Source organism: Podarcis pityusensis, assembly GCF_964106645.2.
Source record: "Podarcis pityusensis genome assembly, chromosome: 6".
Lineage (NCBI taxonomy): Eukaryota > Metazoa > Chordata > Lepidosauria > Squamata > Lacertidae > Podarcis > Podarcis pityusensis.
In genome coordinates, this window is record NC_138030.1 from 27,592,790 (window position 1) to 27,616,723 (window position 23,934).

Below are 23,934 nucleotides of genomic sequence, written 5' to 3' on the forward strand. Positions count from 1 at the left end.
ATTTTATAAACTCATGTTTATTGACTTGCATGGTAATCTAACACAGTTGGGTGTTCTTTTTCTTTTTTCCTATGGATATTGTAATACCAGAGTGTAAACTCAGTTTGGTTCTGCTTATTACCCACTTGAAACACAGGAAGCCAGGTAAGAAGTGCTGCTGCAATCTTCTCAAATGTAATTATATCTTTTTCCCTACCCTGACTTTGAGATCATTTTATTGGCTGAGTGTAGCATTTCCAGTGAGGCATGGGTCCATCTCTGGCCACTGTCTCAGAGCACACTCAGAAGAGCTGCTTAGTTCACAAAGGATGGCGACTTAGCTTGTTGCTCTTCTTCAAAGAGCGGTGATCTTTAAGATCAAATGTAAGAGGAATAGGAAGTAATGGAAGACCCCGAGTGATAGTCCTGAGAATGCAGAGCAGAATTATGTTTTGATTTCTGCAAAAGTTCATGTTGGCCACCTACAATTAACTATTGTCTGATGTGTGGAATGAGGATGCTTAGATTAATTTTTGATGCAGGCTTTTTCCAGCATGCTTCCGTAATAAGGGTTGCCAACCCTTTCCAGCCCATGGGCTTGTTTAGAATGTTAGGAATCATCTCCGGTTTCTTCTCTCCCCCTTTCCCCGAATCACCCTTCCCTCTCCCCAAAGGACAGGGAGAACACACACACAGACAGATGCTTTGTTTCTACCAAGGAGTTAAGATACAGTACAATGAAAATAGATCCTCCTGAATGTGCATGAATTTGCATAGGCTTCCCCCACCCTGAAAAAAAAACACCCATCCAAGTTTGTCTTTAAGAGAACCTAGGATTATTTTAATCTACATTCTTTTTGCATTTATTATATTTGATTTGGGATCTTTTATCAATCTCCTGCCTTCTGCAGCCTTCCAACATCAAGTGGCTGCTCAGTCCAGTGTGTATTGGCCAGTCTAAGAAAACTCTTGTTATGAGAGACTGGGGTCAATGGTCCAGATTTTACCCAATTTAGCTGGGTCCAGGGGTGCACCCAGGTCCCCTCTCCAACGCCCTTCAGACCATCAGAGGAGGAAACTTACTCCTAAAGGCTGGCAGTGACTAACCTCCTCTGCTTTGGTCTATAGCCAGCCTTTGCAGGTCCAGCTTGCATACCACCATGATGGTTTCCACCACTTTTTCATTTTGACAGGCCTTTAGCCTGCCACCAGGTGGTTTGTTTTTATACCCAGAGGAGTTATTTGCAAATGTTCTCACAGTGGCCATAAGCCTGTAGGAAACTGGGAAGCAGGATCTGAGCACAGGAGTCCTTCTGTTCTTCCCACTCCTGTGATTTCCAGCAACTGGTCGTAATTGTGAACATGGAGGAAGAACTAGTACCCATGGATGCAGAAGATTTCATGGATGCAGAGGGCAGAGCTCTCTCTAGCAGTGCACCATTTGCCTGCCTGCCCTTCTCCTAATATATTTATGACACTTAAAAAAAATTCAACCCCCTCTGCCCAAAGTAGGGGGCACAACCCTCTTGCCACTGATTTGTTCAGGAAGCAGGGTGCCAATGTGACTACCAAAAAAAAGGGCACTGAAAAGATAAAGTATTTTGTACAAAAATGGTACGTGGCCTACTTTAGAAATGTCAAGGATTGTTGCTTTGATTCTGTCAGTGAGAGCTCCCCTTTTCAATATGCTAGCACACCTGCCACTAAGAAGAAATGACTAAGTTGTGTTCTGTATATGCCAAAGTCCTTCACCAATCAAGCTTCTACATTACAGAATTCTGCTGTCTGCTTTTATGACCCTCTGCATAGAGTTAAGGGCATTCACTGTATGCACCTGTACGTACATTCACACAACACTGGATGCAAAGAGCCAGAGAGGAAGGTCAGAGTTCTTCTGCACAGAGACCATACAAACTAGGTGTGGTGTGTTTTTAAAAAAACTTTATTGATTAAAAAAATCCAAAACAGTTATTTACAGTAGTTTTTTGCTTCATAAACATCAGACAAAAGAATATTCTCTCTCTTTATTTTTTCGTCCTCTTTTAACTTCCCATCCCATCAAAAAACAAGGTCTCCATATCGTTTGGACAAATAAGACACAGCAAGAACAGTCAGTGCATTGTAGGAACTGAAACGTTGCTCTTGTTACCCTGTGCAGCAATTTCAGATCTGCTTAGGTTTCCTGCAGTGCCAGGAAAGAAGGTTCAAACTGCTTCATTTAATGGAGGCACAATTCTAATCAAACGGCTGCCAATCCAAGTCAAGGGGGCCTAATTGAGGGTAGAGGAGGGGAAACTACTCAAACATTTTTAATTAAGAGTGTGAACATGACTTAAGTATCTTCAGTTGGAGTTGGGATGCTGCTGCTTAAAAGTATCTCGCCAATTTCAGTGACACTTTGAAGGGATACATAATTCTTGAAAACCCATAAAAAGCAAGGTCAATTTTGGAAAACTGTTATAATAATATAGACTGAAATTCAGCCAGGGGGATTCAAGGAAGTCACTTAAAAATATTACTAAGATTGGATTAAGTACAGTTAAGACTTATGTTTGTCTAAAAAATTTTGGAAAATCAATAAAAAAAATTTGGAGGGGGAAAAAAGCAAGGTCAAGTTTTGCTTCCACAATCCAGAAAACAAGATAGGAACCGAGATGGAAGAAGCCACCTTCCAGAGATTGAATGCAAATAGTCAAATTAATCCACAAGATTTTAGAATTAAGCAAACAAACAAAAAACCAAGTATGCTACAAGGCAGCTCTTCAGGCTTTTCAAAACAGAAAGCAGCACAATTTGGCAATGTATTTGCTTACTCAAATTTCTGGATCAATGTGTCAAAACGGCAGCTCTCTAGACAGAGTTAAGCTATACCCTGCTGATTGATAAAGGATCACCGAAGATCAAAAAGTACCAACAAAAGGAAAGCAGGCAATTATTTGTGCAGCAGCAATTACAGGTTGTACCAATCTTAGCCCTAAATCTGTAATTTGCAAAAGGGGGGAGGCACACCACAATGTTCCATTAAGCCCATAACAATTCCCACCCTATTAGTTCCAGTTCTCCAATGCACTCACTGCTGTCCTTGTCATTTTTCGACACCAGGTTTGCACACCTAGTTCAAGAACAAAAATGTGAAAAGTTGCATCCTGCTGGGCTTTTTAGCTTTACTATTCATGCAACGTAATAATTAGGCTAACACCTTCTAAAAATTAGTGTTTTTCAAGATATATAGGTGTATATAATAGATCACTATTTAACTTACATTTACAGTGAAACAGCACTATTAAAATAAAAAAGGTGGATGTTCATATCAGCCAGGGCACTCTGTGTTTTGCAAGTTCCTGGTCTCAGGCCAAAGGGGGGGGGGGGGAGGCGTAACTCAATGAAAAATGTATGCATGTCTTAGCAGTTTGCAAACCCCCAGCTTCCCACCCCCTTAAATCCAGGGCATGGACCACAGATGAAGAATATATGGCCCTGCGTATACTGCTGGGGCTCCCAACTCCCTCCCATCCAAACCAGCATGCCCCCCAGCTACTGGTCAGGGATGATGGGAGTTGGAACTCCAGCAACATCTGGTGGGGCCACAGGCTTCCACACACCCTCTCTCTTGGGAAGCATTTCCCAAACGTAGGTCTCTAGCCGTTTTGGGGCTACAACTCCCATCATCTCTAGCTAGCAGAATCAGGTCAGGGATAATGGGAGTTGTAGTTCAGAAACAGCTAGAGACTCAAGTTTGGAAAACACTACTCAAGGGGGATCAGATACTATCAGGGGGGTCTAAATTTCTGCCAAGGCTGCCAAGTACATGGGGACACATCAAATCATGTAGGGAGGCAATTTCAGGGTCACACACAACTTGTAGTCTGCAGGAGAGGTTGTAATTCACTATGGAAGACCCTACTCTGTTCAACCTCCCTTCCTGGCCACAAGAGGGCACCTGTGCTCCATCAGCAAAAGAGAAACTACATTCAGCATGATGAGAGCAAGGATCCAAAACAAAGTCAGGAGGTTGGTGTTTTCCGCCCCCCTCTATAGGTAGTTTTGTCAGCACATCCATAAAGACACCTTAGATTTCCCGAGTTACAGTCCACGACCAACAAAATTCAAAATGAGAAACGAAGAAGAAAGGGTTGTTTAAAGCAACTTCACAGTCAAAGAGTCTTGTTCCGGATCCTATCCCTCTTCCCCACCTCTGAAATGCCCCGTTGCTGCTTCTCAGCCAGCATCCTGCCAGCAGAGCATCCTTCCCTGCCATTTTGATCACATCTGCACATCTCCAAACATGACATGGGGGAAAACACAGGGAGAGGAATGGATGAAGTCACGAAAAGCCAGCACCTAAAATAATAATAAAATTGCTCAAACAGCACCATACTTTTTTTTTAACTGGCACCAGTATTCGAAGGGTGGTCGTTGATTGTTCCCCCTCTCCACCTCCCAGTGGAAAGAGAGAGGGATGCCACAAACATTAACATTTCCAGTTAAATCTGCTCATGCCAGGGACTCCCGTTAGGCAACATGCAGGGGCCAGCCACTCATGCACACCAGACCGAGAGTATGTCAAAGAAGTTATGCTACAGAAACAGCAAAACAGAAACAACCCCTGCCCGCCCGCACCCCAAAAGGACACACATTAGGATTCTCTGGGCAGAGGTGAAATCACTCATTTTGCCTCCCCGCCATAATTCGTATTTTTAAGGTACTTGGTTTTTTTTGTTTTTTAATTATCTCTCCTCCGTTACGTATTGGACCCTTTTCCTGTTCTCTTCCATGTCAGCAGGCTTCAAAAAAAAGTGGGAGAAGAGAAGGACCTCTGCACAAGGATGCTCCACAGCAAAAAAATAAATCCCAAAGTCACAGTAACAGAACACCAGCCATGTTCTCTCAGAGCACGTTAAGGCCTCTTGGTCCTTTCAAGAGCAGGTTGTGCGTGGTTCAGGCACCCCCTTAGTCAGACAGTGTCCTCCATGTGGCTTCAACAGGAGGAAAGGATGCTGCCGCCAAGGTCCAGAAAAAGTGAAATGCTAGCCAAAGGATGTGTTGTCCTCCTGCTTTGCGGCGGAGACAGTGTTTCGTTCTGGAGGCCGAGGTGAGCTGGCAGCACAGCGTCAAAACGGCCAAGGAAGCCTCGGCTTGTTTTGCTCCTGGTTGAGGGGTAGCCATATCACAGCGTTAACATCTGGCAGGGAGGACCCTCAGTGCAGAGGCCAACAGAAAAACTTGGGAGAAGGAGCAGGGGAACCCCCAAAGCCTCCAAAAGGAGCTAGTGGCTGGAGAAAGCTACTTGGTTTTTCTGGAGAGGGCTGGCGCAGCGGCCTCTCTCTGCAGTGACGGAGGCAGCTGCCCGCTCAGCTTCTGCGAGTCAAGCTCAGCTGCCCTTTGCAAGGCCACTTCCACCAGCAACTGGAAACTGCTGAAGTCCTCTCCAAAGAGCTCGGGCGGAGTCGGCGGCGGCGTGTTGAAGAGTCCGCTGGTGGGACTGGCGGCATCTGCCCTGGTCAGGAGAGCCAGAGTGCTGCCCGTCGCGCTCAGCTGCGGCTGCTTGGGGTGAGGCTCAAGCTTGACCCGCTGGAAGGTGGGGCGAGGGCTCTCCTGCTCACTCGTCACCACAGTCAAGCTGCCGGCCAGTGGCCGGGCAGGGTGGCAGGTCATGGGCGAGCAGACCGACATGGAGAGCACCTTGGAGGAGGCGGAGGAGGCAGGAGGCACCATGAGGAGTCCGGACCCTGTGGCGGCGGCGGCTGCATGGGTCAGCGTCACATCAGCAGATTTGGCACCGCGGCGAGAAATGGTGAACTGGTTAGGATCCTTGCCGTCCTTAAGCAGCATGTCTGGGAGGAGTCTGCGCCTGGCGTTGATGAACCAGTTGCAGATCTAAGGGAGAAATGCACAGGGCTCGGTTAGATGCCAGGGAACAAGGACTTGGGGGTGCGCAGCAGCTATGGTGCTAGACTTAAGACTCTCGGGGAAGAGCAGAGTTGAGGCTGCCCACCTGTAACGTGGGAAACAACAGAGAAGGTGCAAAAGGAAAGCATTTGCTACGCTGGAAGTTGAGGGGCACATTTTTCTAAGAAGAAGTGAGTGAGTAAGAGAGAGAAATGCAGAGGCTTCAATAGCCAATTGTATTTTTTCATGACTGATAAGGTTGTCCGTGACTACCAGCCAGAACAGCAATGTTCTGCTTCCACTGTTGGAAGCAGTATGCCAAGTGCTAGGAATCACAACTAGGGCAAGTGCTGTTGGTTTTGCTTGCTGGCTTCCCAGAGGCAGCTGGTTGGCCGCTGTGGACTAGATGGGCCGCTGGCAGGAAGAACAAGACTCCTCTTCTGTTCTTATACAGCCATTTCCCCAAGGGCATGCAAAATAGTTAAAAAGAGTACTGGGAATATATAATAAAGGAAGAATAAGGGGGGGGAGTCATCTGAATGGATATATAAGAATATGCAGGAATGGTGGGAAAATTAAAGCAATCGGGGAAGGGAAGAAGGGAATCGATGGAAATGTATATCTGAATGTGATTCTGGAAATGGTTATAATGAAAATTATTTTTTTAAAAAAAGCATTTGTGGCTCTTTCCTTTCTTCTCACAAACTCCCCGAGACTGAACCTGAGACTTCTCCATGCAAACTAGGTGCTTTGCCGCTGAGTTACATGTCGCCCTTTTTTTTTAATAGGAAATAGGTTTAACAGCGTCATGGTTGCAAATCGAACATTACTGCACTTCCCACAGGTTTTTCAAAAGGTTGGGGAGGGGCAATGGCTCATTCTCTGCCTGCAGCATCCTATCCTTGTCACCTGTTGTCACTTTGAGAAGCCAGGAGAAGACAGCTATTCTCTTGCCACCTGTTTCACAGTGTTACAAGCTGGGATCTGCCCAGCCAGTGTAGGGTAAAGCACAGACCATTTATTCCAAGATTCCTGACATGCCTTTTCTCCTGCCAGATCTGTCCAGGAGCGAATAGAAAGTATGTAGGATGTTTCCTTTATACATTGCAATCTAGGGCTTAAAAATTAAAAAGCCAATATAGAGAAATGTGCACCTCTCTCAAGTTTCACTCCAGTTCCGGACAGTTATAATTCAGCAACTATTTTTATTTTCATGAATACAGTACCCAAAGACTGATCTACTGAATTATTTGTACCAGAGCATTTCCTGTCCCTTATGCTCAGAAGTACGAGCAGTTGAGGTTTAAGGCCAAAAAGTATTAACGGGACAATACCTTTATTTCAACCAACAAAAATATAACAAACTGGTATAAAAACTTTCCAATTTCCCAGAACTCTTCTCTGAGCTGGATGTCAAAGGTAAAAACCGAAAGAGCAACCAGCCCTGGTTCAGTGAAACCGAGAGGAAGGAAGAGAAGGGACTGGATATGAAGACAGAGCACCATAGCAGCTTTTCCCAGCCTAGTGCCCTCCAGCTGTGGGGTGATGGGAGCTGTAGTCCAAGCTATCTGGAGGGCACCAAGCTGAGAAAGTCTGGTGTACACTTTGTAACAAGTCTAAGATCAGGCACAAAAAGTCTCATGGAGATGGGCAGAGCAACCTGACAGAGGTTTGGGGGGGGGTTGAGGGAGAAGGAACTGCCCCTTCCTAAACCCAAGTCAAGCCCATGCTAGCCAAGACAGAAAATATCCAAGGCATTGGTTTCAAAGGCAATGGGGGTGGAGAACTATGCCAGCTCCAGGGCTCTCCCTTGTAAGGGGAGTGGGAGTTGTTGGGTCCTGAGGATCCAAAGGCTCCCCCAACACACCCATTTTTGCCCCTACTGACAGAGGACCATCTGCAAAGGCACACTGGTGGCAGAGCTTGCCACTGCAGCTAAGAGGCCTTTGGGGGTGAAGCTCCCACTCTGCCTGCAGAGAAGCAGATCTGCTGGACCCAAAGGCCAATCCCTCAGCCACGTTTCACAGGAGCTTGGGATTGGCTCCCTTCGTCATTACATCAGAGCTTGCCAGTGGCGTAGCGTGGGTTGTCAGCACCCGAGGCAAGGCAAGTAATTTGCACCCCCTAACCCATGGATTTGCACCCCCTAACCCGTGGATTTGCGCCCCCTAACCCTAACCCCCAGATGTTGCGCCCGGTGCGGCCGGCCCCCCCTGCACCCCCCACGCTACGCCACTGGAGCTTGCATGGGGCAAAACCGATGCCAGGGGCTGCAAAGAAACAGCAATGGCTGTTTCCTCCCCCCCCCCGCCCTTTTCCCCCCAAAATGTATAGTTTGATTAGGCGTATAACTAGTGAAAACCAATCACATACATGCACGTGCAGATGGTAATCAAGAGTGGAAAACTCTTCTAAAGACAAGAATCCAGCAAAAGATAATCCCCAGGAAACAGAGTAAGTGATCCCCCACTAAAATAAGTGCAACTGTTTTCTGTGAAACTTAAAACACAGAAGACAACAAGTTGCCTATGTTGGCATAGAAAGAACAACCTGCTGATTTAAATGAAATTTCCCCATTTCACAGATTCATGAACAAATGTGCATACCAATCGGCTGTGATCAAACAGTTCGCAAATTAATTGGCAATTTATTTCAAAAACTTCTCAGCGGTGCAGTCTACATTCCTTTCATACTACAGAACTGCATCTGGCTAAACACAAGGGGGCAAGGAAAACCAGAAAATTATTGGGTATCTGGTTGGGCCTCTGCTAAGACACATTGCAAGGTATCCGAGCAAGTTCACTTAATTTTAAAGCAAGTCCAAAACTTTCCAGAAGCGAAGGCTGGTACTTACTGGGCAGAAAACCAACTCTCCATGAAATGGAAACTGAAGTTTCCAAGCTGGTTGGTCGAGTCATAAATATTCATAATTTGAGACATGGAAATATTTTGCAGAGACTAGAGGACTTACAATAATAATAGCAACAAGAACATGACCACCAAGAAGGGCACACTGGAAGAGCTTGCCTAGATGAAGGACAACATCTCTACTATCTTCATACCTTCCATGACTTCTTAGTACCTGGGTGCAGTAAGATGTTCACAATAAATAAATACAAGACAGGAACGCACACTGTCCCCTTCCATTGCCCTGCAGCCAGAGAGGGAACGTGGCCTCCGAATGAAAAATGTTCCCCATCCCTGGCTGTTGGGTCAGTTGCTACACCTCTTTTCCAAGGAAGACCACTGGGAAGTGGAGATCAGTCTGGCCCCAGCAGGTTCTTACACTTTTTTAAAAATCTGCACTGGGTTACCAGCTGCTTTCATCCCTTTATTTTAAAGTTGCTCTGTGCCTCCTCAAGACTGATGTGGGAGAGTGTGCAGAAATGTTTCAAGAAAGTAAACTGGATATTAAATTCCTGTTTACAATTCACCCACTGTACTCCATCTAGCACAGCCCAACCTCTTTCCCTTCTCTCCCTTTTTCTCTCCCCCCTTCTTGCCGCATGCACCTCATCTTTTAATACTGAATGAGTTTTCTATGAGAATCACAGAAGGGGAAAACATACTTTTAATAAAGCTAAGATTTCATTTAAAGCCATTATAGACTGGACTTTACAGTCCAGGGGTCCTTTACCTACCTAAGCTCAATTATAGCAAACAATGAACTCACCATTTAAAGGAATAACAACGTTTATCCAACCAGCTTGGTTACAGATGTAGAGCACCAAATTAGGATATTAGAGCAGCCTTTGCCAGCCTGGTACTCTCCAGTTGTTTTGGACTACAAATCCCATCAGCCCCAGCCAGCGTGGCCATGCTGATTAGCATTGCAGTCTCGAACAGCTGGAAGGCACCAACTTGGATTGCACAGTACGAACATGTGCAACTGCACTCTTTGGAAGAGAGGGACAATCACGTTTCCATTTGGCGAACTAGCAAAGTTCAGGATGCATTGCCAAAGAAGCCCGGTAGGAATCTTAGCGCAACGCCATGAGGAGCTGGTTACAAGACCTTGGGGAAGCACAGCTGCTGCCTGTGCAATTTGTTTCACGTCACACACAAGGGTGTAGAACAATTTTTCCTTCTTGAAAGCCAAACCAAAATGAAAGAGTGCTTCAAAGAGAACAATTATGGGAAAATAAATCAAGCAGACTGATGTATCTTTTGCAAATCAGCAGCTCTGTAAAATATTTTCCCTGGGGATACGTGTTAACACAAATTCAATAATTTCCCTGTTTTTAATCCCCACCCCCCGCCTCAAGAAAACAATCACCATGTTTCCAAAGCCTCAAAGTGGTCTCCTTTCACAAGTATACACAGTTTTTCCATACGTGTGGAGCAAGAAGTTGGGGGTTTCCTTGCACATGGCTTACAAGACTTAAAAACAGAAGCTGGCAGCTCAACACAGCTTACATTTAAAACACTTCTAGGTTGAACACATCTGCAGGCATATTCACAATGTGGACTTCCCCCGTCTTGCCCTGGTAAGAGCACAGAACCACCAAGGAGAGCCTTCTGCCCTTCTTCTATGCCTGAATAAGTGTGAAGACTCTCCATGACAGAAGAAAGGTAGGGTCTCCCCCCCAATGTTGTACAATGCCTCAGAGGTAAGAAGAAGAAGAAGAGTTTGGATTTGATATCCCGCCTTTCACTCCCTTTAAGGAGTCTCAAAGCGGCTAACATTCTCCTTTCCCTTCCTCCCCCACAACAAACACTCTGTGAGGTAAGTGGGGCTGAGAGACCTCAGAGAAGTGTGACTAGCCCAAGGCCACCCAGCAGCTGCATGTGGAGGAGCGGAGACACGAACCCGGTTCCCCAGATTACGAGACTACCGCTCTTAACCACTACACCACACTGGCTCTCGAACAGAAGAAGCACCTGCTAGATCAGTCTAAACGTCTATCTCATCCAACATCCTGGTCTCACAGTGGCCAAACCTGGGAAACCTGCAAGCAGGACTTGAGCACAAATAACGCACTCTCCTCCTGCGATTTTCAGTAACTGGTATTCAGAAGCATATTGCCTCTGACCACAGAGGCAGAGCATAGCCATCATGGGTAGAAGAGATATTCTGAAAGTCTTGACACTATTCTTGCTGCTTAACACCATGGAAATTACCCAGCTCTCAACCCTACCATAGTCTCACTGCTAAAAGAACAAATTTAAAAGCTCCTTAAGCAAGGAGAAAGGGGGTCCTTCCAGTTACTGATTAGAAACTCCAGGTTCAATGAGCTGTACGCCTTTTATGCCCCGTATGTAGAGAAACTGAGGCACTGCTGCACACAAATTCTAACTGCATAAAACAAGCAACCAATCATTAAGTCCCAGTAAACATTTGCATGGAGAAATCTCACAGCCACTTTTATGTTCAGCTACATCTGTGCACAAGTACACTGTACCAGAAAAAGGTGCAATTTATGTTGCTTTTAGAAATACAAAAGGTGACCTTGAATATCTAGATGGTCTTCAGCAAGCCAACTCCTTCTCTGCATACAAGCAAGAGCTGCAACTTGTTATCGGAATATTTGTGCTCACAGCAAGCCAAGCAGAACAGACTAAGCATTCTTGTGCAGTCAGATCCCAGCTAAGAGCACCAAGCTTGGTCAGTAGAGAGAGATGGGAACTATCAAAGGAAGCTCAGAACTTTGCAAGGAATGCTACTAGCTGTTCAGTGAGTCAGGCACCCAAGTGACCCCAGTTATGTGGGGACAGTTCTCTGCTACAGAGAAAGAGAGGCCAAAATGCACTGATCACAAATAGTCAGTTCTAAAAAGCACTTTTGCCCTTTTCACAAGGCTAGGCAGCATCGATCAAACAATCTGAATATTTTGGATCAACCACAACAACACTTCTTAGGTTTACATGTCCTTCTATTACACCCAAAGCCATGCTTGTTTATTCCCCCCCCCCCCGACACACACAATGAACTATGCCAGCTCTAATGACACAAGCAACTGGTCACCCCCAGAACAAATCTGGGTGGCACCATGCAGACCTCCCAAACCCAAAGTGATATTGCTTAGCAACAAGCTAGTTTGGGAGGCTTACCCCCATGCAATCTTGTCAGTGGGGTCCACCAGCAAAACTAGCTGAGCTCCACGGATCCAGACAGCCCAAACAGAAATCTATCTAACTATCGTATTAGATTTCTATTTGGGCTGTCTGGATCCGTGCAGCACTGCTCAGCTAGTTTTGCTGACGTTACACTTGCTTGTTTAGCAAATGTAAGTGTTGTAGCTGGAGAATTTTCAGATTCAGAAATCAAGTGTGCATTCTAGATAGGCTGAGCAGCTGGTTAAGACTGCAATTCCAGTAACAAGTAAGGACAATGGATAATTTCTTGTAAGCATGAGAAAAGGTGGTATGCTCACCTCATTTTTGAGAGCTTAAGCAGCATTTGTGTGAATGGCAACAAACCTGAGGACTGGTTTTGTTCTCTGTTGCCAGTACCAAAGGCCACAACATGTACGCAACTGGGGTTAAGGCCACCTGCTCCAAGCTAGAAGGGTGAGAGGGGGAAGCCACAGGTCATGGCTATAGCCCTGATAGTGGGCTTCCTGTAAGATTCATTTAAATCATGACACCTGGAGGTATTTCCTTAGAAACAGGAAGACTTTGAGCTGTTATGAGCTCCTTTAAGAGAGTCCAGCTGGGACAGCCTCTCCCCTGTCTTCCCAGTGACTTAGGACCTCTGTCCTGAGCGGGGAAAGCAAAAGAGAAACCCAAAAGGCCGGAACTCATGCCAGAGGCTCTTAAAGAAACCACCAACAGCCCCCTTTCATCCTTTTTCTTCCTCTCATTTTTGTATTTAAATTGTAAACAAATGCAATTTGTGGGGAGGCAAACCACATAAAGAAAGATTTTGCAAAACACAACAGAACGGATAAAGGCCACTGCATAACAGCCCACTTCACCGTTTACTTGCTCCTGGCCCCACCTTCAGATTTCCAGGCCCCAGCAAGCTTGTTTACCGGGAAGTAGCCTACATATGAGAGGCCCTTCTTCCCCACAATCACAACATACCCCCTTCAAGTGAAGGGAACTAACGTGGCATTGCCCTAACAGTCTGAATTTTGTTTTGGTTTCTTTGCTGAACCATAAGGTCGTTCGCTACTATTCCTACCTGTTAGAAACAACCAACCAAACATGTATTTGAGCATCGCTAAGCTTTCAGGATGTAAAGTGCATACAGCTAACATTTCGGCCATTTCACTTTGTACAACGTGCACAGTTTAATCTCTTACTTCATGCAATCACAATTTGAATGTTTAACCAAATTAAACCCAATCCACTGGAATGTGGTATGCACTGATAGAACAGTGTTACAGTAAGGAAGGTCTAATGTCTTTTTAAAAATACAAGATAGATTTTCTCACCTGAAAGAAACTGGTTTTTACTTCAGAACACTACTTTTTAAGAAGCTTCCTTTTACATGAAGCAACCAAGATCAAATTCCCCAGTTTTCAATATGCATGCCCTGGAGGTGTTTCTCACGGAACTCCTAAGAAGCCTGACAGGGCCGGCCCTACCATTAGACATAGTAAGGTGGCTGCCTCAGGTGGCAGATGTTGAGGGAAAGGTAGTGGGGGGTGATATGTTGGAAAACAGAGCTGCATGTGCCACACAGGCCTTGCCCTGCCCCATCTAAGCTAGCCTACTGCCCTCATATATGGCGGGGGAAGCCATCTAACAATATTTTAAATTGATTCCCCCACCAATACACACACACATCACCCAAGAATTCCTATGGTATATTAAACCAGGTTGCATGAGAAGCTCTTTCTATAAACAATTCTGAGTCCTAAACTAGCTTAACACTGAACCCTGCCAACAGAAGTCCTATGCAAGGGCTTTCCCCCTCTCCATCCCCAGCGCCCCCCTAAAGCTGGCTCAGAGGGGAGTCAGCAGAACCCCCAGAACAGTGTATGGGGAGGGGAGATCAGACATAACTGTTCCACAAATGCAACACTGAATTCCACCCATTGTTTTTTAGGTACTTGTCAAGCACAGCAAGCCCTGGTTTCACACCATGGAACAGGCCAATGGTTTTCAATATTAGGGCAAGACCCTTACTCCCAAAGCAGACCCAGAAAATAAAAATTATCCAGGCACCTGGTGACAAGCACCTAACATTGGCATAGAAACATCTGTGTTTCTAAAAGTCTCTGCAGGGCACAGGTAGAAATCTGATGCTTGCTCTTTGAAGACAGATGCTGTTTTCCAAAAACAAACTCTGTAGCCAAGGATGAATCAGGGCAGGGGAAACCCCACTCTTGGCCTCAGCCACACCTCTATTCCTTTCCTAGCTCCTGCATCCCTTGCCAGGTGAAGCAGAAGTCTCGTTACCCTCCTGACACTAGACTGACCCAGCAGAATATCTTATATTTATTTAGTTATTTCCGAAAGTCCTGGCCTCTCCTTCAAATCCTTGGAAAGGATTTGACAGATAGGGAAGCTAGGTGTGTTTCACAAGCCTTCAAGGGCAAGCACACCTTGCCAAAAGTTGAGGCCAACAACCAAATACACACAGAAAGGAACCCCTCAGCTGTACTTGATTCCATGCAAATAGTAAATGGCTAAATTCACATCAGGTGTTGAGTGGGTGGCACAGAACACAGTTCAGCTAAAACTGTTAAGGACGGGGTTTGATTTGTTTAGCGTTTTCTCTCTTAATTTCTAAATTATGCTTCCTTCCCCCTCCCCCAGTACAACCACAGACAAAAAGCATTTGTGAGGAGGAAAGAGACGGGAACACCTTTGGGGCAGTTGGGTATTTTGTTCCCAAAACCAAGTCAACTGTTCATTTAGGCTCATATCCTGCTTTTCACTCCCCCTCAAGGCACACACACTTGCCAAGAAATGCCTTAAAGTGGAGTTGAAGGATGAGGAAGTGAAAAGCAAAGCCCAGAGACTTAATGGAGAAATCTTACCCTTCTATTAATACTACTTCATCCTAGGGAACTCACTGAGGATTATACAGGCTTCGCTTAAACCTCTAATTTCTAATACATATTTAGCTACTACTATATATTTTAATTACCAAATAGCTTTATTTTTATCATTGGCTTTGTTTTTTGTTATTTTGCTGCTGGTTTTTGTTTGTGAACCACCTTGGTATTTCTTTTTGAAATGAAAGCAGTAGATAAACAACAGTAATAACAACAGTATTAATATAGGTTCCCAAAGGGCTAGCTGCCCAACATTCCTTGAGACCTTGCAAGGATCTGCTGGTCATAAACAGATTCCCTGGGCAGTGTTGCAGTATACTGGGGTCCTTAGAAAATCTGTACACTTATAAGGCAAGCACGAAATGGATAAATTTAAAATGTTTTGATTCCATCAATACAGATGGATTGCAGTCCAATTCTTCAACCCTCAGTGCCTTCTGCCCTACTAATCCAGTAGAAGACCAGGGATGGACCATCCAAGAATGGAGGTCTTCTGGACTAGAACCATATAGGCCCCATTAACATGTCGTGTTAAACCATAGTTTAGCATGAAATAAACTATGGATTTACGTGAGTGAACAACGTCCTGGTGCACACTGCTCACAAGACAGTGCTTCACACTTTTCTTCAACATGCCAGAGAGGAAACGAACTGTTACATGAGAGCCACCACTTGCATTTCTTTTGTGTCCTAACAAGCCACAGTGGTAAGCCAAGGTGGGTTGTTGACTTACCACAGTAGTTTGTGAGGAGACAAACAAGCCACAAGTGCTACCTTGCATGTAACAACAAACCAATCTCTGGTTTGTAGTCTTTATTTCCCTAGGAGAAACACACATGTTCATTTTAAACCATTGTTTATTTTAAATGATGGTTTACAGCAAGCCAGACTAGAAACTCATCTTAAGAGTCCACATAAGGGGCATTTTTAGGCCCTCCAAAAAGATTAGCCATCATTTTTAAGAGTCATGCACACCCTAATACCCCCAGTAATAATTTATTCCAGATTGACAATGACTAAATAGTTTATTGTCTCACTTTCCCATACAAATTATCTGCTGTTGCAGAATGTAACTTAATTTTGTGCTGTTAAGGAGATCTTTCTTGGTATGTTAAAATTCACACTCAGCTATGCATGGTTACCACTTTTAATAAGCTACCTGGAGAGACCAGCCCATAGAAAAGGGCAGATTTGTTCTCCACTGCCCCAGAGGGCAGGACTAGGTCTAACAGTTTAGGTTACCAGATGGCCTACAATACATTCTCCCAACTCTGATTCTACCCAATACATGCAAAAGACTGGAATTAATTCAAGTAGTGACATTACTACAATAGAATAGGATTGCAAATCAGCCTAGAGAATTTTGACACCCCAATTCTACTTGCAAGTTAAGCACTACTTATTTCAGTGAATTCACATGCACATATATTTATAAAATGTGCTCCAGATTACACACCAAACAAAATCAACCCAATAGAAAGAAATGGCTATAGAACTTGGCCCATAAGGCATTCTTAAATTTGTAACTTATTGCAGATCTGCCCAGTCCTTCAGACTTCTTTGGTGCAAAATCATTTAGTGTATCTGTTTATGTACTAATTAAATTCAGCTAACTTGTGAAAGCAGGTTTAAGATTACTGATCTTTAACACAGGTGAAAAGGGACACCCAACTTGTTTCTTTGTAAAAGGGGGTGAGAAGTTACGATTCCTGTTACATTTATTAAGATCATTAAGAACATCTAACTCAAATTCAGAGCAAAAGGTGGAGCTGAACATTAGCTACACAATGCAACCGATAACCTTATTAGGATAAACTAAAATGCCAAAGGAAAGCAAGTAAGCTTTCGATCTCCTCAGAATTCTTCTTCAGGGTGGATATTAGACAAAACAAAGAGGGAGGAAAAGGGCAGATGAATGATGGAAAATCTTCAAAATCTGCATTATCCAACAACCTTAAGATGAAGTACATGAGGCATTATTCAGACTTAATTAGTTAACATGCTGGGAATAAAACAGATTCCAAGATGCAGCTACAGGGACACACAATGATTTTGTCCCCCCCCCCCCTTTCAAGGTATGAAAAGTAGCAATTACCTGCATCTGCTCCCATCACTAAGAAGAATGTGCATGTCCCTTGGAAGGCAGAGAACAGAAGTAAAGAAAAACAAGACAGTCCTTACGTTAACAATGCTGGAGGTTAATTTTTGTGCACTGGGTGGGAGAGAGTCAAGAGAGGCTGAATTGGATAGTATTACCTAGTGGTTGGAGGGCAGAGGCCAACACAAGATTAAGACCCTGAGACTTTTCCCCATCATGCCCAGCTTCTCCTTCCTTTTGTGTTGGGGGGTGAAGAGATTTAATCGGCCTGAAGAAGAGCTCCGAGGAACAGGAAAGCTTGCTAATTAGCTTGACATTTTAGTTGAGCCTAATAAAAGCTGGTTTGTTTTTATTTTTTGGATTTATTTTTGCTAACAGGTTTTTTAAATTAAAAAAAAATCTGCAACTTCTTATACATAGGCACAAGAGGTGAAGGCTCCAGTACCCTTTAACAGCAATGGAGCAGAAGGAATTTCAGCTTTCAACCTACACCTGCCAAAATCCCTTCCTCTGCAGTGCTATTAAAGGTACCAAAGCCTTCTCCTCTTTTGCACCTGGCAACCCTGTGTATGCAAGAAATCATAACTGGGCAACCTGCTAGGAAAGGATTATACAGAAGTTCATACCTGAAGAACAGAGAGGCTTGTTTGCCCAGAAAGGCTGAGTTTCTCTTGCTCAGACGGATATGCATTGAACCTGTGCTCGTAGAGCCACTCCCGGAGAATCTTCACAGACTCCTTAGGAAGGTTGCCCCTTCGTTTTCTCTTGCCGGGCTGCAACGGATCCTGAGATACGCTCCCATCATCCTCCCCAAAGTCACTATCCGACATGGTGGAACTGCTGGCAGATCTGTCTTGGTTCAAGCCTGGGATGTGGGAAACAATGCAAGACATAATGGGTCACAGGTGGAATTACACAGGTGTGAAAGAGCTGCAAGAAGGCAGGTTGTGTTCAACAGTCACTGCAGGTGTACCTAACAAGGTGGAAAGTCCTTTACTAAATTGCATCTTGCTCATCTTCCTTTTCACAATTGTGTAGCATACAAAAGGAGAGGTGAAGCTGCCCTTTTGCACATGGGTAACTTGAGGCAGAAGATGGCCAACTGTGCAAAGGCCAACGTCAACAGAAGGGATGGGGAACATTTGACTCTCCAAAGGATGCAGGGTTCCAACTCTTGTCACTCCTGACCACTGACTACTCAAGTTACAAGAAAGGAGATTCCGACTAAACAGACAGTGGAACAGTCTCCCTAGGGAGCTTGTGGACTCTCCTTCCTTGGAGGTTTTTAAGCAGATGTTAGATGGCCATCTGTCATTGATGCCTTAGCAGAGATTCCTGCATTGCAGAAGGTTGGACTAGATGAACCTTGGGGTCCCTTCCAACTCTACAATGCTATGATTGTTTGACTACGCAGCCTGGGGTGATGGAGTAATCAAACCACAACAACTGGAGGTTCACAGGTTCCTCATCCGTACTCTGCACTATGGTCAAATTCAAAGCGGTGCTTGGCATTCAGCTCTACAGAGTTGTGTTCTACGTACTCTAAAGATCTACAATATTTTAAAGCAAGTTATGAAGCTGTACCATAAGCTCTATAGAAGGAGACTGCTGGTATTAAAATCACAGAACTAGAGAGTTCTTGTAAAGAACATTAATGACACTGTGTTTTCATTAGAAACCCCAGAAGTATTTTTTCCTAATATGGCTCCTTTCTTTACTGTGAAACTCCTGACACTTCTAACAGTTTTGCCCTGTTCTGACAAAGAGGTATTTTTATGGCTTCCCCTTCCAAATGAAAAAAATTGTTTTGGACCTCGATCCCCCAACCCACACCAGAATGATTGTATTTAAAAAACAACTAAAATTCATTCATTAATATGTTTTTGAGCCAAGTCCAATACATGTTAAAAGTGCATTGCACAAAATCTTAGGAAATTAAGATGCATTTTACTTTGCAGGGGGATCAGACTGAAAAAAGCAAGTGTCCACTATTAACAAAGTCTCCCAGGGGGCTGCAGCCTTACAGCTCTTAAAAGTTTCCTCTCTCCAAAGCCCTTTACATGTAGAGACTTTTTTTCTACATTCCCCCCAAAAAGGGGTGGGGGGGAGGGAGGACGACAGAGGTAACTTATATATAAAACTGGTGGGCCAAGCAGTCGTCAAGACTTCCAAGTTTGCTTAAGGTTAGCTCAATGCCCTTTTCCAGACATGCGGTCGAGTTAGTTTGGAGGGAGGCACTCGGAGATCAACACGTCCGCATCCACCCCCAGCAAGCGCGCACACGCAGAAAAACCCCAGGCAAATTCAAGTGCATTGAAATGCAAGCGTGCATTCGCTTCTCCTGTACGCGCGCCCCCACCCACCCACCCGCGAGGAAGAGAAAAGGGCAAAACTTTGTGCCTATTAAAAAAAAAAAAAAGCTGCAAAAGCAAATGGATCCTCGTCCTCCTACTCCTCCAGGCAACGCCGAGTGCAGAAGGGCTCGGGGGGAGCTGCTGCCTATGTGAGGGAGTCTCTCTCTCCTGTTTCAAGTCTGCATCTCATCAGGGATGGAGGAGGAGGAGCAGCAATTTTTTTGCTTTTTTCTTTTTTTTTTGCTGCCGTTTCCTCCTGGCCCTGAACTGCCCACACCGCCAGCTGCACATGGGAACGACAAAATCCAGCCCAGAGCGAAATAATAGTTTAAAAAATTTAAAATGCAAACAGTTCAGGAAGGTCGGTGGAGAGTCAGGCTAAAAGCACGGGTTGCTTTTGGTTTGCTTGGGGGGGGGGGTTGGTCAGCTACGTTTGCCCCGCGTATCGTCCACTTTATCAAAACACCCACCCACCCCAAACCTCAAAATGCAAGCAAAAGGAAGTTAAAATAGCAACAAGCTGCCTCCTCGGCCGTGTCCATTCCTACACAAAGAGAATGCAATTGGAAATAGATCCGAACCGGGGCGGAAAAGGGGGAGGGAGGAGAAAAGGCAGATCAAACATTTCATTTTCTTCCGTTTGAATTCAAGCGAGACAAATCACGTGTCAGAAGTTTGCTACTTAGTAAAGCAGCAATTAAAATACATATACGCACACGCACACACACGAAAATACCTCGCGGATTACTCCCACCGGCGCTGGTTTGATAATGAACTCAGGTCTGGAGTTTCAAAAAGAAAAGTAACGTGGGAGAGCGAAGCTAACCTCGCTTCAACCCCCCACCCCCGGCCAACCTCTTTCTTTAAATCCCTTCCATCCCACTTCACACAAAACAAGCCTGGACTCCATGTTTTCTGCCAGTTGCATCGCCGCTCTCACCCCCAAAACCGCCTCCTCCGTATCCCTTCCATGGGGGGGACCAAGAGGCAAGGTCGAAATAAGCAGAGACCACCTCTCCTCCCCACCCCCCGAAAAAATGAGGGGTCCCCAGCACCCAAGGGCCGAAAGCAATCGGAAGATGAGGAACGCTCTCGCAAAAAAAGTTTCTCTTGTGTCTCTTTCCCTGAGTGACAGATGCCTAGACAGAGTTCTCTTTGTTCCAAAAGAAACAGGAACTCGCGCCCCCCCCCCATAGCACGCGTTACCCCGGCTTTGCTCCAAACAAACCCACCCCCTCCCCCCAAAAGCTGTCATTTTACAAGCACCTGAAATCAGATTTTGCTTTTGTTTGTTTTTAACAGAAACCTAAATTTTCAGAGTCCAAAATCGCCAGGGGTTTGTTTCTTTGCGGGGGGGAGGCAGATGTGGGGAGGAGTTTGCAAAAGAAAAAAAATTGGGAAAGTTGCCATTTTGGGATCAAGAGGGAACAGAAGCATGTAAAAGTAAAAGAAAGCAGCTTCGGGAGGAGAAACCTTCGAAATCTTTTTTTAAAAAAAGGTTTGTGTTTGTTTCCTTTAAAGAAAGCCGGGCGGGGGGGGGGGCAACAGAAGACCCTCCATTCAGAGAGAAAAGGCAGGAAAGAAGTTGGATCTCTCTCGCAATGTTGCATTGAACGTTACCGAACAAAAGATCCTCTTCCCCGACTCCCTCGCCTCTCGCTCGCTTTTGCATAGCTGAGTGCCTGGAAGGCATTTCTCTTTCGTCCGTCCCCCCTCTCGCTCCTCGTTCCTCGTGGTGCTTTTTTTGTCCCTCTTCTCTCCCACCCACTAGACTTTCTTTTTTTTTGCAAAGTTTAAGAGTTTTTGCAAACGCCGATCGGATACTCACACACACCACCCGGTTCTCCACGAGGGCGCTCCATTCTCTGGACGCCCACGAAAACTCTTTCCTCCTCCTCCTCCTCCACCGCCCCCCTCTCCTGCCTGCGGTTTGCCTTTGAGAAAACAGACAGCGGTTTTGCAAAAGGGAAAAACCAACCCCCCCCCCGAGCCCCCTTTGCAAGTGCTTCCAGTCTTCAGAATGCCCCACACGCTTTTGCAAAAAAGAAAAATGAGAACTCCAAAGTTTTGCCGAGCAAAACGAAACTGGGGGGGGGGGGGAATATGCACCCCGAGCAACTTCCCAGACTTACTTTTCCCGGTCGGTTTCATTTTCTTCCTCTCGCAGCGTCTCCCACCCGCCCCTTTCAAGCTCCTGGCTCCGCTCCCGGCGGTGTTTCAATCCACGCCTTGGCAAGAAAAGGGAGCGTTGACGCAGCTGGTGGTGGATCCTTGCCGGACGCAGCGATGGGCACTTCTCTTTGTGTGCGCGCGCGGCGGCCGCTCAAGAGGAGGGGTCTGGGCGCTGCTCAAAGTGCCTTTAATACCTAACCTGCCACACGGTCTGACAGCTCGCGAGGGAAACTACCTCTGCGCTGACGTCAGATCCCCGCTCCCAGGGTCCGCTCCTCCGCTCTGTTCATCCATCCAGCCCAGTCCGCCCTTAAAGGAAGGCTCTGCGCTCGCCTCCCTCTCTCCCTCCCCCACCCACCCACCCACCAAGATAATTTGAAAAGGTGGGGGAGGGGCACAGGCGGAAGGTGGGTGGTACCAGCCGGGACGAAAACAAAACAAAATTACAACTCCCGGAAAAAAGGGGCAACTTGCAGACCAGAGAAACTTTCAAATAAAACTCCAGTGAAACTTTTAAAGGAGTTTCCCAAAAAGATAAGAAAAAATGCTTTTATTAACACTCTTTGGGGAGGGGGAGTTCTGATCAAAGACCTATAAAAAAATCAGCATTTTCTTCATTAAATGAACAAGAAAATCTAATCTCGTTTACGGTGTTCAGTTGCTGACATTGGAAAAAAACGTTGTGGTTGCAACATTTAATTTTTAAAGTTGCCATCCTGCATAACAGAGACTCTTGGCACCTTAATCCTATACATGCTTACCTATGAGTAAATCCCACTGAAATCAATGGGGCTTACTTCTGAGTAGGCATGCATAGGCTCACACAGTGCAGATGGAATCCTCTGCACGTTTACCTGGGAGTAAGCCCCATTTAAAACAATTGGATTTAGTTCTGAGTAGACATGCATAGGGCTGCACTGTTCATTCCTGATTTTTCTTCCAGTAACCAGGTATGACAGGCTCTGTCTGATTCAACAACAACAAAAAGCAATACTAGAATGCTTCTGCGGAAACAGCATTACCTACCTCACCGGGTTGTTGTGGCGATTAAATGAGGGTGGGGGAGAAGCATTGTATGCCACCTTGCACTCTTCGGTGAAAAAAGTGGGATATAAATGCAATAAATAATAATCAATTTTTAAAAAATTGCATTCATAACCAACACCAACAAAAGGACAAATTTTAAAAGTGAAATAATTATGTCCCCTGCTGCTAAGACATACCATAGCTACAATCTAGTGCACAGTGATGCTGACCCCTTGAAATGTTTACTGTGCCACAGAATTCCAAAGGACTTCCTAGGATGTAAGTAGACTTGGGACTGTAGCCTTAAGTTCAATTGAAAGCAATGGGGCTTAAAAAACATATCTAATTCTGCAATACATCATGGAGCCTGTGTGTGAAATATTAGCAGGTGCCAAAAGGGGTTAAGTTCACCTGCTTCAAACCTCCTCCTTCCATTATTGTTTATTAAATGCATTTTGAGGTTTTGTTTTAACTAGGTTTTTTTAATCAATGGTATTTAGGCCTTCACTGTCATCTATCTATAGCTATATATCTGTTTGCATTTGTATCCTACCTTCCTCCAAGGAGATCAGAGTGGTCAAACTTCACAATTGTTGTGATAGGTCAGATTGCAAATAAATGAAACCAGCATGGGATTGTCATCCACCAATCAGAATGCAGTCCCCAGCCAAGGAAATGTAACAAGCAAATAGAAAGAGAACCTATCCAGTTGACAAACACCACATGTACACTATAAGAAAGGAAATAAGTTTCACCCCCCTCCTCTCCCCACCTTTTTTCCTTTTCTTTCCTGCCCTTATACTGTACTCAACACTAATCTCTCACAACAAATGTAACCGATCTGTACGTTTGTATCGGTTATTAGAATTAAAAATCAGGCTAGCAATCTTTTGGAGAAAAAGGGACTCGGGTTCTGAAAAAGGTTCCTGTGTGTCTTAAAAGCTTGCACCCTGCATTTTGAAAAGACTTGCAGATTCAGTTTATACTTGTTTACCCAGAAGTAAGCCTGACTGAGTTTAGTGGTCCTTATTCCCAGCTCAGAGTTCATCCTCTCATGTGCGATCTCATGCATGCTCACTTGTCGTGGTGTGTGTGTGTGTGTGTGTGTGTGTGTGTGTGAATTCCAGTTACTTGCTACCATGTAGAATTTTGAATTTTCCATAAAAAGAACAGAGAAGTATGGAAATAAGATGTTAATCCTATTTACTTTAGGAGGAAGTTCCATTAATTTAATTTCCAACACACACAGGTAGCTTTCTTGTCAGTGATGGCAGATATCACAAATCAGTCTTGACCCTTTATTATAGAGAGGCACTGTGTCTCTGAGATAGGGATAGGGATGTGGCCCTCCAGATGTAGTTTTTAGACTACAAGGGCTATTGTTGGCCTGTTGGCTGGGGCTGATGGGAGCTGGTACAACATCTGGATGACCACGGGTTCCCCATCCCTGATTTAAAGTTGCATA

At 45.0% G+C, this 23,934-nt stretch overlaps 1 protein-coding gene across 3 annotated transcripts; it reads right to left on the reverse strand.

The window, feature by feature from the left end:
- Positions 1–1,903: 1,903 nt before the first annotated feature.
- Positions 1,904–21,672, reverse strand: TGIF2 (TGFB induced factor homeobox 2). Of its 3 annotated transcripts, none has more exons than XM_081009291.1 (3): positions 21,404–21,672; positions 17,544–17,782; positions 1,904–5,856 (listed from the first exon to the last, which is right to left on the reverse strand). In XM_081009291.1, exons 1-3 carry the CDS (start codon positions 21,420–21,422, stop codon positions 5,263–5,265), a joined length of 852 nt encoding a protein of 283 aa, XP_080865417.1. In that variant the 5' UTR covers positions 21,423–21,672; the 3' UTR covers positions 1,904–5,262. The 3 variants fall into 3 exon arrangements, with proteins under 3 accessions (XP_080865417.1, XP_080865416.1, XP_080865418.1); XM_081009290.1 differs by lacking the exon at positions 21,404–21,672 and adding an exon at positions 20,892–20,979; XM_081009292.1 differs by lacking the exon at positions 21,404–21,672 and adding an exon at positions 20,008–20,214.
- Between the last annotated feature and the right edge of the window lie 2,262 nt (positions 21,673–23,934).